At 37.8% G+C, this 18138-nt stretch overlaps 1 protein-coding gene across 2 annotated transcripts in view; it reads left to right on the forward strand.

The window, feature by feature from the left end:
- The first annotated feature begins 1135 nt into the window (after nucleotides 1–1135).
- The window catches only part of mcama (melanoma cell adhesion molecule a), a 64197-nt gene continuing 47194 nt past the window's right edge, over nucleotides 1136–18138 (forward strand). The window contains exon 1 of one of the 2 annotated variants that reach the window (XM_042430469.1): nucleotides 1136–1626. In XM_042430469.1, the coding sequence (XP_042286403.1) occupies nucleotides 1560–1626 (67 nt within the window). In that variant the 5' untranslated portion in view covers nucleotides 1136–1559. The remainder of the gene's footprint in view (nucleotides 1627–18138) is intronic. The other variant, XM_042430468.1, reaches the window with a different exon arrangement.

The following is an 18138-nucleotide window of genomic DNA, read 5'->3' on the forward strand; positions in this document are numbered from 1 at the left end:
GCTGACCATGACGCTAGCTGCTAGCTTGGTTAGCATGGTGATAGTGCTAATGCTAATTTAGGCCAGCGAAAAACAGGCCTAAAAGCATTAAAACAAAATGTACTCACCGGAAAAACTGAACAGCTGATTCCTTAGAGGGTTGTTTAGTACAAATAAACACTGAACAAGACTTTTAGGCGACCAAGATGTTACAATTAACTTTCATGGACTGAAAACACACTGAAATAGCAGCAGCTCTGCCTATTCTCTGTGACTCTGGGGTTATGCCATAGTTACGTTACGTAATCAACATTATCGGCGTGGTAGCAACTTGTCAATCACAACGTAGCCAGGCCCTAAAGCATACGCTGTTTTATCATCTATTTTACTTTAAATGGGACCATAATTTATAAAATGAACATCATGATGCATTGAAGAAGACTTGATACTAGCGATTGAGACCATAAATCCATTAGGAAAGTGTTTACTGAGGTAATAAATCAAGTGAGAAGTTGGGTCATTTTCTCATAGACGGACTTCTTTTTGTAGCAGGTGGAGTCGCCCCCTGCTGGCCATTAGAAAGAATGCAGGTTTAAGACTTCCACATTGGCTTCACTCTCGGACTGGGAGCTACCCGCTGGTGGCCACCATGTTGCACCACCATGTTCCTACAGTAGCCCAAAACAGACAAACCAAACACTGGCTGTAGAGACGGTCTTTTGCGTTTCACGGCCACCATAGGCTCTTCTATATGCTCGGAAGGGGAGGGGAGGTGTGTTCATGTGGTTGCAATCTGCAAACTCACCGCTAGAGGCCACTAAATCTTACACACTGGTTCTTTAAAGGTGACGATATGTGACATAACATCACCTTTTAAAGGATATGTCAACGCTATGTTCACAATTTGTGCCCCCAAGTGGCCAAAAAATCAGTTACTGGTTCTTTAAAAGTGATGATATGTGACATAACATCACCTTTTAAAGAATATGTCCATGCTCTGATCACAATTTGTGCCCCCAAGTGGCCAAAAAATCAGTTAATGCAGGTTTAAGGTCAGTAGCTACTTGAGTAAATGCACTTAATTATTTTCCACTACTGCAAAATGGAAACACTCAACTTCCAGTAATGCGTAAATGAACTTACCTTCAACCTCCATGCAAATGCTAATAAAGTGCCTCAGTTAAGCTGAATTCAGCTAAAAGGTCCGTGTGATTTAAGCGAGGCTAAAAGGTGTGGAGATGTGATAAGGTTTTGCTTATTTAGTCATGACCCTGAGGACTTTCTACAAAGAGACGAAATATATACTGTGAATTAGGAGAGCTAGTAGCAGAGGAAAACACTGATAAACTGCTTCAAACACACACCCATACACACACACACACACAAACACGAAGCCCCACAATAGGACCCCGCCACACGGAGACTTTAATTGAGCTCCCTCCCCTCTCCTCCTCCTCCTCCTCCTCCGTCCTCTCCTCTCCTCCTCCTTCTCCTCTCCTCCTCTTCTGGAGACTAACTTCTCGTCGACACACCACTTCATTTCAGTTTGTTTTGGACTGGATACGACAAGCAGCAAAGAAATGGCTTTCCTACACACGACTGTTTTCATACCGCTATTTCTTCAGGTCTGCCTTCTCAGCTGCAGCGGTGAGTAAATTCAATACGTTTTTTTTTTTTTTTTTTTTTTGCAGGCTTTGTAACACAAAAGTTTAGTAAAGGAGGATAAGCGTTGGTATAGTCACGGCAAGTTTGAATGAGAATACAGTGTGAGGGTTTTCTTGGATGCTCCGACTAAATACTTCTGTTATTAAAAGCTTTTTAGTTAACTTCAGCTGCTTTCTCGGGTGTTAAAAGTGTTTTTTTTTTGTCCTTGTGGGCTCACATGCGGTTAATTACGTTAGCTTATTAGTCACTGTTCGCTTCGATGGTGAATTTGAAAGCCTATTACTTACACTATAGTTGCATTATGTGGGCAAATTCTGCAAATTTGACATTTTCTTCAGCCTGTCAGCCTCTATTTTAAGTCTTTTTCAACTTGACGACGTTATAAAATATTTAAGAGTGTAATTAATTACTGCGTAATTGATGCTGTTAACGGGCCAATTAACAGAACAACACGTAGCGTAACGTTTGAGCACAGGCATGCATGCAAAGGGGGTTTGTAAAGGCTTGTGGCATAAAGTGTTGGGCAACAGGGGCTGGATAAGTTATTAAAGGTTTAATACAACTGCTGTAAACATCTAAAAAACCACAACACTTTATTTGGACCGCAGGACCAAACTTTGCAAAGAGCCTCAGTTTTCTAAGACAGGAGTATGGTGATTTTTTTTGAGTCATGGCTGATGTTTTTCTTCACATAAAAAGGTCAATAATAGCAATGTGAATGTGGAAGATGCTGGTTTTACATACAGGACAGTGCAGTTGGCTACTGGCCAATGTGTGAGTATTTGTACTGTATGTGTCTGCCTTTATCTCCTCTGCTCTTGTCATTATGAGAACCAGTCTGAGTTTACCTTTAGATTGTGGATATTTTTGCAAAGACTTGGCTCATTTCCCAGGAAATGTATTTAGATTTATTTAGTGTAGAGCTGCAACAAAAAAAAAAACGTTTTCATTCTTGATCTATCTGCCCATTACTTTCTTGATTCATTGTGAAAATATTGAAAAATGACCAAGGTCACATGTTCAAATGTCATTTGTCCAACTTGACAGAAAATTAATCAACAACTATTGTGATTATCAGTTTGTCATTTTGAGTCATTTTTTAAGAAAAAAAAAACTAAAATTATTTGGTTCCAGCTTCTTAAATATGAATATTTCTAGTTTCTTAGGTCCTCTATGATAGTAAACTAAATATGTTTGGGTTGCGGACTATTGGACAAAACAGAACATTTTAGGTTGCATCTCGGGCTTTGGGAAACTGTGATTGACATTTTTCACCATTTTATGACATTTTATAGATCAAATGACTAATCAATTAATTGAGAAAACAATCAACAGATTAATTGATAATGAAAATAATCATCAGTGGCAGCCATAGTCCAACCAACAGTTGAAAAGCCCAAATTTTTGTTGTGATGTAATACACCACACCCTGACTGATACTAGGTTTTTGAGGCTGATGCCTGTATTGTCGAGTAAAAAGAAAATCTGATTGAGATTTATCCGACAATATGAACTATATGTATATTTTTTAAACAGAAACATACACTTTTGGTAAAAATCCCTTGAATTTGTTTATGATGTTCTGATATGATCTGAGGAGGACATTTTACATTTAAAAAATAAACTTGTACTGCAATGATAGACTACAGAATACTTATGTTATTTGATCACATATTAGCAATTTGAGCTTATCACATCTATATCACTATTGTAACAGCTGATAACTAACAAGAAATTGAAAGGTTTGAGGTCATTTAGAAATAGTCTATTACACATTTTGACCACCAGAGAGCACTGACAAGTTTATTTTTCAACTGTAAAATGTCCCGCTCATTACATACTATCTTGGTCGTAATATTTTAGGAACTGAATGTAAAACATCTATTCAATGATATATTGTCAATGGATCCACCTTAGAAATCTAGTATCCATCAGACTGCTGGAGGTTAGTGGGACTTTAGTAGTAATTTATACTTTGTTTCTACTTTTTTGACAATTTAAAACATTTATTAATTAATTTCTGCATTGTGTCCATATCAATTTAAAGATAGGCAGCATGTATTTATGTGTGATAATGCAGTATGAACTTTTCAAATCTGTTTACACTTAACTACAACTGCATTTCTGTGCAATGATACTGAACTTTGACACCAGTAAAAGCAGACATTATGTTCCCTGTAATGGATTACTTAACTCAAGCAAGCTTTACTGTACAGACACAACAGGACATCACTCACTCTGCTCTGACCTTATCCTTCTTTTTCTCCTAAATCCCTGTTTTTTTACTCTATCAGCCTTGTCTTAATTGGGTTACCTCTATTTAATCCTCATCTCCCCTCTACCTCCTCTGGAGACAGGGTAAAGCTGTCTGTTTTTGGATTAGGTCGTTGACCACTGATAGAGACCCTGGCCCTCTAAAGAGCCGCTAAACCATTCTCTATCTAAACGGACCTCCTCCCTAATGGGCCCTGAGGAGCACTTACTCAAATACAATTTGTGGCTGACAGCATTTTTTCCTGAATGGAAATAAACCCATCCTGAGTATGAGAAGAAACCCAAACATGTAGCTCAGTTGATGCACTGTACACTAACCTTTATTGATTTCGGAGACCAGTGTTCATCAGTATGATGGTCATGTTGTATTAAAAGAATGAGCAAGTGGTCTGGGCAGCGTGTTTGTGCAGTAAATCAGAGCAGCAGCAGAGCTTTTATGGTGACATTTACAGAACAGAAAGTAGGCACAAAGGACGGGCTTAGTTAGTCCATGCCATTATGAAATATTTTTAAATAAATAAGGATTTATCCTTCAGTGCGTTTCAAAGCTCTGCAGAATCCTCAAAGTCAGTTTTCTGTTGTGTAAAATGTCATTTGCAATTAAAATATGCAAGACAGGCACCTTCTGAACTAGATGTAAGCCCAAAAATATTGCACAACAGTTTTGGCACAGTTATGGGACTCAGAAGGAATTGAGAGACAGACATTGTTTGTTTGGGTCTTATCCCGGGATAAGATATATGAAACATAACAGCAGCCTTATCCTAGAACTGGTAAACATTTTGAGCCTTAGTGCTTTGTGGAAAATAGCGTTACCAACTAACAGAACAGCAGTGTTGCTCTCTTCAGGCTAACTGTTCAGGTGGTAACTTTACTGTCAGTGCACAGAGGGAGCCAGAGTAACTTAAAAATATAGGTTTTTGACAGATGTATCTATTTCTGATGAATTTCACACAGATTTTGGATTGGATCTGTTGTTGTGTGTTGGCACAACAGTATCTCTAAAAGGTATCTTTCCACCCCTAGTGAAAATAGGAAAACTCTACCAGGATACTCCCATTGTCAGATGAATTGAACCAACTGTACTGTAACTGTTCAGCTACCTCAGGCAGTGTCTGATGTAGAAACTGAATGTGAGAGGGGTAGGTTCACATCTTAATGGTGTTTTGAATGGAAAACAGCTTCATTAATTCAATTTCTCAAAAACAAATTTCAGGACTTTGTTTTTTGTTTTATGTGTCACATTCGGAAAAATGTCTTATATCTCTTACAGTTGTGCAAAGACATTTTAGCAGCTTTCCTTCACAGATTTGTATTGCGCCTCTGAAAAAAAAAGGATAAAAATCGATGCAGCAGAGCAAGAGATAATCTTATTTTTTTATTTCCTCTTCTTTGTCAAAACCTGGCAACTACATCACCCATAATGCAACTTGACTGCTGACAGTCCGGTCTGAGATTCTGGTGTTTTGTCCTAGTAGTGACTAATGTAGCCTCAAGCCTCAACCTCACAAAAAATCTTAAATTCTGTTTGCACATTTTAGAGGTCCTCGTTAATAGATTAATACACAATTAAAGGGCTTTTACTTTGATTATTAATGTCCTCCAAAAATATGCGACATTGTTAATAACAGCAGAAACAATTATTCCAGCACTTTATTAGTGGATTGACAGACGACTCAAGTCAACACCATCAGAATTTACCCAATATGCCATGACTTTGTAGTGCTCTTGAACACAAATGCAGTTTAGTATTCATTGTGATTTATATAGATTTATTGATATTTTAAAGTGAAATTAAGAATGATACATTATTCAAACTACCAATCTTATAATTGAAATATTCAGATTGTTTTTGACCACAAGGTCAGACTGCATAAAAAAGAAACTACACTTGTACCCATCAGAAAATGAATTGATAGATCTTGCATGGTGTTATGAATACTGCTGGGTATGAAACCTCAATACATAGACTATCCAAAACTGTCCAGCAATGAATCAGATTGTTTGTGTCGTTTACTTATTTTTGAGTCAGATTATAAACATATGTATTATATTTTGTAAAAGTTCTTGTTTGGCTCCTGAGACATCATTAATCATTGTTTATTTGCCAGATAATGAAATACGTTTTTGTAGGAAATGTAAAGTATAGTAGTAGTAAAAAGAGCCATTAGGTATCCCATTGGGTCAGGTCCTTGTGTAAATAATGGCTGGTCTCCATGAACTCTTCATGCTTCTCTGTGGCTGAATGCCTGAGAATGCCTTCGCCCTGCTGCTGGGCCTGTCTGGATGAGGCAGGAAGTGTGCAGCTGTTGGCAGCAGTTGTTCATGTGGGATTAGTGCATTTGCCTGAGTGATAGCCAGGCATGACAGCCATGCAATCTAATGTATTGGCTCATTGTTTTCATTAAAGAGAGTGCACAGTTTGATCCCTGTGGTATTGTAATGGTGCCTCTCTATAGCGTTAGCTATATGTAAGCTAATTCAACTAACATGCTGTACAGTCAAATACTCTACATCCTATTTAATGTAACCCTTTATGTTTTTTTGACTCTCACATTTCTGATGAGAGAAACAGCGTCTTGGACACACACAACACAGGACAGCACTTGACCTAAAAACCAGACACCGGCACTCACATCCTGTGTGGTCAGGTTCAGGCCACTTGGTTATGGTGAGGGAAAGATGGCGGTTTTGGTTAATTAAAGTCTTTTTTCCCTTATTTAACCAAGGCCACCATCTTGAACCTATTTACCTAAACATAACTATATAAACAGTCCTCATGCTTTAGTTGACAGAAGCAGATATTGCGGGAAAACAAATGAAATGTTTGACAAATATGTTCAGTATAGAGTGACTTTAATTGGCAACTATTTTGTTTTGGTAATCTTTTAAGCAAAAACACTAAAAATCCGCTGGTTGCAACTTCTTGAATGTGAGGATTTGAAGCTTTTTTTGTATCATAGGTGATAGTAAACTGAATATATTTAAATTCTGGGCTGTTGATTAGATGAAACAAGACGGAAGATGTCACCATGAGCTCCAAGGAATTATAACATTTTTCACTATTTTCTGACTTTTTATCAGCAAAAAGATTGATTAATTGAGAAAATCGTTGGTTGCAGCTCTTGTTCAGTATAAACGTTTTCTCATTATGTTGATAAAAAGTGCAATTCGAGCGGCATACAAGTTGTATTTTAACGTAAATTTAGGTTGCGCCAACACAACATGCTTGATTATACTTGTTTTCTTATAAAATCTTGACAGAATTCATCGATTTATAAGAAAAAGTTGCAGATTATCTCCTTAATTCTGCTCAACATGTCTCCTGAGCTGCTTCAAATGGACTTAAACTGGCAAAGAATCATTTTGTTTGAATTCACTTTGTTCTAAAAGCCCAGTTTGTTGTTTCAGTCTTTGGTTTAAAGTATGTGTATGCTCTGAAGATCCAAGACATGTTTTGGAAAATCAAAACCATAGCTGTTTAGCTGGCAGGAGCAGAGCTGACATCCACCCGTAAGCCTAAACTAAAGGCTTTTCAGTGGTCTAGTCTTGCATGTGTAGTGTATCTCTGCAGTCAGTGGATGGGTTGATGTTTGGGTGGGATTTATATCCAGCAGCTGTCTCTGTAGTTTGATCCCTGGCCTTCTGGGAGGGAATTTCTTCGGTATTGACTACCTCTCTGGTGCTGAAGAACTGCACAAAACATCCTTCACTGGTGAGTAATTCAAAGCACATCATTCAACAGAGTGAAAAATCTATACAGTGAACAATCCGCCCTAGAGGAGACAGGACCTGTTTTAGGAGCTTGGGACAGTTGTTTAAGCAAACTCAATCATGATGAGAGTGAGGATCATCTGTGTGCATTCAAAGGGGGTGAAGAACTCGTCATGGAGTCGTGCCAGAGCATTAAACTCTTATCACTATGTCAGAAATGTGAGCAATGTCTCCAGCACCATAGTGATGTTTTTGGTTTTGTTTTTGAAGTGATGAAAGTGCTGCAGGGTTTTATATCAGTTTTTTCTCGGCGTGTTGGGAGAATGCTTAGAGGTTTGTCTCTTAAAAGCTTCTTTGAATCTCAAATATTGGCTGCACTGCTCGCACTGGATTGATTATTTGTAGACAATATTGTAAAAGTTGTGTGAAGGATTCAGAGGCATGTTTTTGTCCTGTCAAATAGTCCTTTTTCTCAACACAGCTGAAGCACAGCCGTGTGAGCACAGTTGTCTTCGTGATTATGTGCTAAGAGTTATACAGTATCTGAAAATAAACATTGTGCGACTTATAATGTGGACCTCCAGTCTGTCCTGAGGAATCAGTGCTGTCCTACTCAGAGGTAACCTGATGCGCCAGATGGTTTGTTACACATACCCGTCTGAGAAGTCGTCTATGGAAACTGTTTGGAAAAGGGAAGACACTTTCAAAAAATACTTGGCACGTGATTGGATGAACCATCTGTCTTGAAGCCGCATAACTTGAAGCCTGACAAGATTGATTCTCGCATGATCTTGTGAATCCACCTGCCTGGCAAGGTAAGCTCAGAGGTGAAGCCCCAAAAGTGAAGCCAAAACATCTCGATCACCCCGTCATTTTAGGTAGTTCTTATCACCTTGATGTTTGTCCAAGTGCTCATTTTTCTGATAAGTTTGTTTTAATTAGTGATTTGACGATATAAAAAGGGGGTGTGACGTCATGATTGACAGTTGTGATAGTTGCACTCAAACCTCTCTCAGCTCTGAGCGAGCAAAGTAGTGAAGTGCATTAAAAAAAAAAAAAGACACAGAGCAATTTGAATTAATGAGATCCACAGTAAAAGCATGCTGCTGATTAATTGCGAAGTGAGCGCACAATGTGATCAATCAATCATTGTCACTGAATCAGACAGATCCTGATGTGTCTCATCTCGTGATCAATTTAGTTACTTGATGAGGATGCCTGTCCTTCGCTGTGTGATGTTGTACTTCTGATCTCATTCTCTGAAGCACTTGCACAAATTTACTTTGTGTGTTGCTGCTGTATTTAGTCACGACGTAAATATAATTTTTATCACATTAAGATTCATACCAGTTTTATTATCAACAATATAATCAGGCCTACACCTAATGCACAACAAAAAGTAACCTTCAGTATGTAATTTTGCACAGAAAAGCTAAAACAAAGAAGCAGTCTGATGCTCAGTGTATTTATATTTAGTTTCTTTCTTCTAAAACAGCAATAGCACTAAGTGAACATGTGTTGTCACACTTTCTATATTGTCACTCATTATAAAGGCTAAATTTACCACAGTTATATGCATGCATATGGTGAGAAATTGATGAAATTATAAAAAAAGATGCTATGTTCAATGATCAAAATCTGTCTCAATAGAATTGTTTAGATACAAATCCTAAACCATCCTGTTTTCTTTGTTTTAAAATAAGACAGTCATTAGTAGTATGTCAGTCTTTAGCAGATTTGGCCATTTGTCTCTAAACTCTGCACATGCAAAACTGGCCATCTGTACATGACGTCCCTTCATATTTAGAAGGCCCATCTGTGGGACACATGGCACTCTCATGGGCCTCAATCCGAGTCTTGGCAGCAGTCCCATCAGTGCCAGAGGGAGAGACAAAAAACCTCCAGTATCGCCTTCATTGATATGCTTTTCCTTCCTCCTTTTCCCACTTCTCTCCCTCTTTGGTCCGCAAACAGAGCTTAACCAGCAGCTGCACACACCTGACGCCCAATCCATCGGACAAGGCACATTCTGGTGTGGGGGCAACAAGCAGGGGCTTTGGAGCACACAGCTCACATTACAGAGAAATCGTACACCACAATGGTCTGTGCCTCCTTCCCGCCTTTTCTGAGCCGTGTCCCCCCCATCCTGTGTCTCCTCACGCACCTCTCTCATGCCCCCTCTGTTGCCTTTTTTCTTTTTGAGTGCATAGGATGGAGCCTGGGAATATTTACTTTGCTCTTGTTGTTGTCAACAGTTCTGACTAAAACAGCAGGAACACACAGGAAAGAATAGTATGCAGATAAAAGGTGGGATTAACTCAATAAATGTGGAATACAGTGCTGGAGTGATAGAGATCATCACCCTTAGTCTGTTAAATTTTCAAACACTGTAATATTTGATGATAAGAATAAGAATATTTTCGATGTTTTTGTAAAAGTTTAGCTCATGTCATGTCAGCATTGTTAGTCTATCAGGCTTTGGCTCATTCATTACATAGCATACCTCCCACATAGAAAACCGATCCCTCAAGAACCGTCTTTCAAGTGTCCAACCAGCGAGGACAATACGTCCTGATGCCAAATGAAAACAATTTGATTTCAAAACAGTTCATTTTTGGCTCTAAATGTGTTTTTTTTCGTATGCAGCCCAGATCATTGCAGAGTGCTACAGATTTTGTACTTTTTGTGAAGACACAGCTAATGTTGAAATTTGGAAACAAACAAAAATCTACTAAGATACAGGAATTTCGAGGCAGATACCAATATTTATATTTGAGAGTTTGAAGTTCAACATAGTTCAACATTTTGGGAGATACAGTACCTTATTACTGTCTTACCAAGAATTAGATGGGAAGATTGAAACCATTCTCATGTCTGTACCGTAAATATGAAACTACAGCCAGCAGCTGTTTAGCTTAGCTTAGCACATAGACTGAAAACAGAGGGAAACAGCTAGCCTCGTGTTTTTGATACCTCTGGACAGGGCCAGGCAAGCTGTTTCACCCTGTTTCCAGCCTTTGAGCTAAGCTAACTGGCTGCTTGCTTTAGATTTATATTTACAGTACAGACATGAGAATCGTATCAATCTTCTTATCAAACTATCGTCAAGAAGTCAAACCAAAATGTCAAACTATTCCTTTAAAGAATTGTAACCAAGATATGTACTGAGCAGGACATTTCACAGTTGAATAATTAACGTAAAACATGAAACATATATTTGACACTTCTGCAGTTTCTTTTACCTATCAACTGATATATGTATGCTTAAAGGTGACGTATCACGCACATTACTGGGTCTATGTTTTTATTCTTGAGCTCTACTGGAATATATTTGAATGATTCACAGTTCAAAAAACACCTTATTTACCTTATATTGGTCCTTTATACTTTATCAGTTTAGCCTCAGTCTGAAACAACCTCAGCAACAAATACTAAAGAATAGATGGACGGCCGTTTGTGGCCATGCACGAATACATTCACTTTGACCATGTTTCACATAGACATTCAACATCATAACAGCATAAAAATAACAGAAAATCACTAAAAGTATGTTATGTCCCCAGTAATATATGTGATAAACTGATATTCAACTGGCTGATTTATCTCTTGGGCTCTAATGTTGACCAGCACAGAAGGTGTCCAAATGGAGCTTGATTAAATAGAAATGGTAATCATGTTCAAACATGTATGTAATATATTTTCATCATAAAGCACATCAAACAAACATCAATATGTCAGTCTTGAAATTTCTTGTAATGTATCAAGCAACTACATGCAGTACCCTGACACCAGGTTGAATAACTCAGCCTGGAGTGTAGCATGATCAGAGCAAAGTCACCCATTAATCAGGGAGACTGTTTAGTTATAACTGGGTGTAAAAGGGTTCAAAATTAACTTTAATTACTCCTGGTGGCTGGAAAGAACAGATTCCCCTTTAAAACCTGAGGGGTTTAGGTGTGTGTGTGAAATGTGACCATAGCACTATGTCATTCGTTAAAGGTTTCACTTGTATCTTTACCTCTGTTCTCTTGTAATGGATATGAGATACGTTTCTTCTTGGAACAATGCAGATGCCACCGACCTGTCTTTGGTATTTGCTCAAGGCATCCCCTCAGACCACATCATTGTGCTGAGGAATGCCAAGTCCACTGATATCTTTTGTTCGTAGGGTTTATGTCAAACTGCCAAACCAACCAATGTGTCTGTGTCACCTGCCTAAAAAGCCTGAAAAAATATATTTAGTGTAGTATTCAGCTCATCACCAGGATTGAGTTGCAAAATGATATCATGAGTGCCTATGACGAAAGTAACAAAATAGGAAATACAACAGGTAATGTCTGTGTTTCCCCTGACATTGAAGGGGCAAAGAGCACACGGGCAACGTTAACACCTGATGGTGAAAGTGGTTTATTATGACAGCCACCAAAAATAACTCCTCATGTTTCAGAGTCCATATTATTTTCAACTAAAGACACTCGAAACAGGATATATGGAAAGTTATTGCAATTCGTCCACTGTCTGGACTAAATTTCACCGCAGTCAATTCAATAGTCGTCGAGACATTTCACTCCATAAATGTTAAAGGGAACTAATAATGCTTTTTGTGATTTTTTGTTATTTTTACACTGTTATGATGTTGAATGTCGTGTTCAAACTTGTACGGATGTATTTGAGAAGTTTCCATTTGAGTACAGAACGAGAAAAAGAAGTGAAAAGAAGTGAAATCCTTGTACTATTTTACCCTCTGGGAATTAACCAATCAGAACAGAGTGGGCTCATTGGGAGGGGGATCTTAAAGAGACAGGAGCTAAAACGGACTGTTTCAGACAGAGGCTGAACTGAGGGGCTGCATAAAGGGTCAGTAAAAGATAAATAAGGCATTTTTTGTATTGTAAATCGTGCAAAGATGCCAGTAGAGCCCTAGAATATAAATATAGATCTGGAAGCGTGCTTGATACGTCTGACGTCATGGTGGCGAAATGTCAAGAGACCACTAAAGACAATAGGGTACATCATCTGGGAACCATGAATGTCTGCACAAAATTTCATGACAATCCATCCAGTAGTTGTTTCAATCTGGACCAAAGTGGTGCAGCAATCCATCCTTAGAGCCATGCTGCTAGCACGGCTAATATAAATAAACTTTGTTAAAAAAAAATATCTGTATAGAATGCATTCACTATGATATTATAAGACAACATACAGTTTCTATCTTCAACATGCCCATCCAGGTGAAATGATTAAGCTCATGCTGTCTGGCGCAGTGCCAGGAAGTTGCCTGTCACATCAACTTGCACTGACATCTGTTGTCAAATTAAAATGAAGTCGCTTTAAATCCAGACTGACTTTGATGGTGAAAAGGCATCTCTGTGTACAGCGTGTACATGTGCAGATGAATATTCATGATGACCCGGGAGGCTAACCAAAGCGTCTTTCATGGTGTTTGCCTCTTGTGCTAATGGGCTGTGCCATGCGATGGATATGGCATACATCTGGTATGGTTTTCCTGATTAATCCAGTCATTGCTATATACTGTGCAACCAGCTATAGGTTTAGAACTTTAATTGACTGTTTTTAATCTCACATAGGCTTTTTTTTATAATTTCAATGAATTTTCAGTGTGAAGTCTGCACACTAGACGCCCAGTTTCTTTAGTTAAAATGAGAAAAGATCCCTACTGTTATGTACTCTTTAAAAAAAAACTCTATATGAAGGAGTGGAGGGACATCTGTATATGATATTATGCGTAGAGTAGAATTACAGAGTCTTGTGTCAGTGCTGTCTGTAAATGTTATCCCAACCCCTCGGGCTCAACGATCAGGACAAGATTTAACTCACATATCATGCTTTTGTGTGGGATTCTCCCCGTCAGCTGATTCATAGTGCAAGGCCTAATTATTTTTGTCTTTTTCTCATGTCAAGTCAGTAGTTGCAGGGCATTTGTTTGGCAGATTCCCCAGAGGGCTCATCTCTTTGTTTAGGCTAAGTGTCTCTCAGGAGCATCAAGAGAGGCGGAAAATAAGCTGGTGGAGGAAAACCAACAGCAACTGTTGATTGGACCTTGGAATTTGCTTTGAATATTTCTAGTCCAGAAGTAGAGCTACAAATAACAGTAATTTTCATCATCAGTTAATCTGCTGATTATTTTCTGTTTAATTGATTAATAGTTTGGTTTAGAAAATGTCAGAAATTTTAAAAAAAATGCTGATTACAAATCTACAGAACTTAAGATAATGTCTCCAAATTGTTAATTGTCTCCAACCAACACATAAAAACCAAAGATATTCAGTTTATTATCATAGAAGACAAAGAAAACCGGCAAATATTCACATTTCAAAGCTAGAACCAGTGAATTTCTGCCTTAAAATTACTTTTAGTCAACTAATCTGTATCAATTAATCAGTCATCTAATCTATTAATTGATCTAACCAGATATCAACATTGTAGTTAGTATAAATGGTTTAAATCTATAGTAAATGTTATGATTATTACGAGGGCATGGTATTCTTTAACCCTTAAACATCCACCCTTTTTATAGAATTTTGGCCTATTTGGCATACTCAAATGGAAAAGCATGTATTAGGCTTCATTTGACAAGTAACATCTTCTAGTTTCTGGAAATGTGTTTGTTTAGCATGTGGCTAGTTTGTCATGTCACTGGTGTCCCCGAACCTCTCCAATCATCTCAAATCGACCAAATCGTGCTAATTGCTTTTACTCATTACTGTGTGATGCTACCACTTACAACCGGCTTAAGTGGGTTGCCGGCGACCCGATTGATGTTAAAAGGTTAAAATTTGCAAATACTATTGCAATATGACACCTTAGCTTTGGTACCAATATGGAAACAATACTCTTTCTGATAACTTGTCTGATGAATATACATGTTTTTCTTTAATACTCTTTTTTTCTTTGACAAAAAGCTTGCTTACTCACTTTTCCTGTGGCCTTTGACCACATCTTGCTGTCTTCTCGAAGACCCCAAGATTTGTCTAAACACAACTAGAACACAAGAAGGTTTTCTAAAAGATAAAAGAGTTTAAAATAGGGCAGAAATATGACTTAAATGGGAATCTAGATGATCAAACAACTGAACGGAGCAGATGCAGATGCCAGATTTCAGTACTTTACAGTTTTCGATACTCATAGTGATGGACACATTTCAGCCTGACTCAGGTCAGGGAAAACACATATTTGTTTAAATTAATCTTAGTAAAATCGAGAACCTTGTATGACTGTAGAATCTGTATGCATTTTGTCGCTCTCCATTCAGCTACCAGAAGTCAGAGAGCAGATGTGTGGGAAGAGTTTTTGACAGACGCCCGGCAGTTTGAAGTGAGATGAGCTGAATTTAAATGAGGAAAGATCAAACAAATGTGTCCTTTTCTAACTGTGAAAGTCTTTAACATGGATTTCACAGTATGCAGATGGAATAACATGAGCTTTTTTTGGAGTAGATGTTTGGTTATAACAGAGTTGGCATTGTGACCTGGTGTGGGCTTTGTTGTGAAGTGTCACAGATCTTGACATGGATCGTGATAACAGGCTTTGGTGACAGATAAGAATGAGACACTGAATGGTGATGTCCGTGTCCCAGACAGGATTTATTAAGGAGCCACGGTGCAGAGTTGACTTTTTGGGCAGTCTAGTGGCTGCCAGACACAGCCAGCATCTTTTGAAGATGTGTCTGATGAAAGCTGTAATGTGATCTACCGCTGCAGCTCAAGTTTAGAGACTGGAATCTGCCTCGTGGGGCTTCTTCTGCAACTACAATTAAAGAATAAAGAAGTGTCAAAGCTCCAAGCTGACATAATCTGATGAACTATACAAACTGTATTGAAGACTATCTGAATTATCATTTTGGATTGCTTTAGGATGATAAAAGCTGTGGTTTAGCTGTTGGCAAGCACCTACTAAGTTGATGTGAGAAGCAGAGTTGTGTATCAAAGCCATCTGCATGGATTCAATTTTCTGGGTGTATTTGCTTTCCTGTCTTCCCTACATGTAATGAGGTATTTTAAAAGTTGTAGTTACTTTCTGTAATTATTTGCAAATATAAAAAAAAACTGTCAAACCTACCTGGAAGTTCTCTGCTGCTGACACTTCAAAAATGAAGTGAAGTGAAATGATTTATATACTTTCTTTTATACCTTTTATATGTCTATAATATGTTCTGTTTTTTTTCTAAATCAGGAACAACTTCATCCTTTTATTTCGATTTATAATAACATTTTATTTGTCTTTTTTCGGCTATTATTACTTAATCAGAAAAAAAGTAATTAATTGTTTGAAGTCGCTGAAGTCTGACCAGGTAATTAGCCTTAGATTGGGTCCCTTCAAATGCAAAGCAGATGTGACAATAGATCAGCAAGAGTTTCCTCTAGTCATTACGATATTAATTATTCTTTGATTATATTTTTCCGAAACATTAAATATTCTTAGTTAAATGTGCAGGATGAGACATGGTTAAAAAAAGCGGTTAATAACAATATAACGATTATGAATTATTTGTTTAAGAAAAGTCTTCTACCTTTTTGAAATGTAGGTTCCTATGAGAGAACAGGAGAGTTCACTCTGTAGGTAAGTTTTAATCCTCAGTTTTGTGATACAAATAAAGACTCATGCCCTGAATCACTAAGGCAGGTGCAAACCAGGTCGATTTGAAAATATTTTTCTATATTTGCACCTAAATTAAAACATGCTTTCACTTGATGGTAAATAGTGTGATTAAATGAGCTGTTTTTCCTTTAGTAAATCAGGTGTGAGGAGCTATTATAATAATTAGAATAAACCAGTCCTTCATTTTTGTGCTCTCTGGCTGACACTCTTTAAATAACATATTCATCAGTATAATTGATGTGTGTTCTCACAGCCAGAATGTTAGAATGTGTGGCGGAAATAAAACCCCAATACATTTGGGTTTTACTCTGTGTAGTCTGTGCAGGTTGGCTGGTTGATTTTGTCTTTTTTTTTTTTGCAATGACTTGATGTAATTTTTTATTGCAAAATATGTGATGATTTGTAATGATACTGATGTCTGAACTGTCCTCTGATTTTGGTCCATTACAAAATATCTTGAAAAACTAACATTTCCAAGTTTTCTGAAGACAATTAAGGACGAAAACTGTCCTTTTTGGACGCTTTCCTGTGGTCAAATTGTCAGATGTGACATGGGATTTCTCGTAATCCAGTGAGCAGATTGCCATACTGTAAAATTTGGCTTGCATGGGTGTCTCTTGTGCTGCTGAATTACTGCATGAGCAACACAGCAAAAGAAACACTTTGGGCAAGAATGACACAGTGCAACATACTGTGGTTTCTTTGCACTTGGGCTAGTGCGTCTTTTGACTCTTTGAAGTAAACCATAACAGTGTCTGTGTTCTGGGAAGTGATTTCAACCATCCTAAAGGCACTTCTCAGCTGTGACCGCAAACCGAACAGCAGCAAAACCTCTTGGTCTCCCTGGAGGGGGAGAGGAGAACATGAATCTTATCTTAGCCAGTCTCCCTTTAGTTCCTCTGACATCATCAGTGGGTGACAGAAGCACATCCTGGTGTCAGGTCATTGCCTCCTCTACATTGAGAGAAGTCATCCGAGGTGGTTTGGGCATCTGGCAGGGACATCCCCCCCATGGAGGCTGGATGAGGTTGCCGGGGAAACAGACGTCTGGGCTGCTCTGCCTGTCCTGTTGTGAAAGTGACCCTGACCTGGATAAATGACTGAAAGTGGACAGAGTTTATTACAGTATGAATACAGACTCTTACATATCTTGTTTATATCTTTAGTGATATTGTGCCACTGTGTCAATGTACTGATGGAGAAATTGTTAATTTTCTTGTTTACTAATGTGATTATGGTTTAATCAAATAACTTTTTTGTAGTAAGCCTAAATTTAAGAGGTATAACACAGCGCTGAAGATATAAAACTATTTCACATCCACATTTTGAGCCTTCTGTAATGGCAGCAGGTCTGCTACTAATGATTTATTTTCATTATCAATTAATTTGATGATTATTTTCTTGATTGATCATTTGATCTGCAAAATGTTAAAAAAAAAAATAATGGAAAAATGGTATTCTTAAGTTTTCAGACACCACGGTGATGTCCAAAAACCAAAAGATATTCAATTTAGTGTTGTACATGATAAAGAAAAATAGCAAATTCTGACATGTCTGACAAAGTAAAACAGGAAATCTTCACATTTGAGAAGCTGGAACCATCAAATATTTGGCAATTTTGCTTGAAATATGACTGAAATGATTAATCGGTCATAAAGATTGTTTGATTAATCAACTAGTCATTGTAGCTCTAGAAGCAGCACAAAATACCTCTTATATTATATTTTATAGACATATTATACATTAGCAGTCATTTTTGTACTGCATGCTCTTCCTGGAAGTACCTCCATGCTGTCCAAAAGATACCCGCTACTCCTACATAAAGTGTGTTTGTTCAGCTTTAGGACCCAGGTGGAGGAGGGATTAGCCCCATGTTTAAGTTTTAGC

The sequence above is a fragment of the Thunnus maccoyii genome, chromosome 13, assembly GCF_910596095.1.
Source record: "Thunnus maccoyii chromosome 13, fThuMac1.1, whole genome shotgun sequence".
Lineage (NCBI taxonomy): Eukaryota > Metazoa > Chordata > Actinopteri > Scombriformes > Scombridae > Thunnus > Thunnus maccoyii.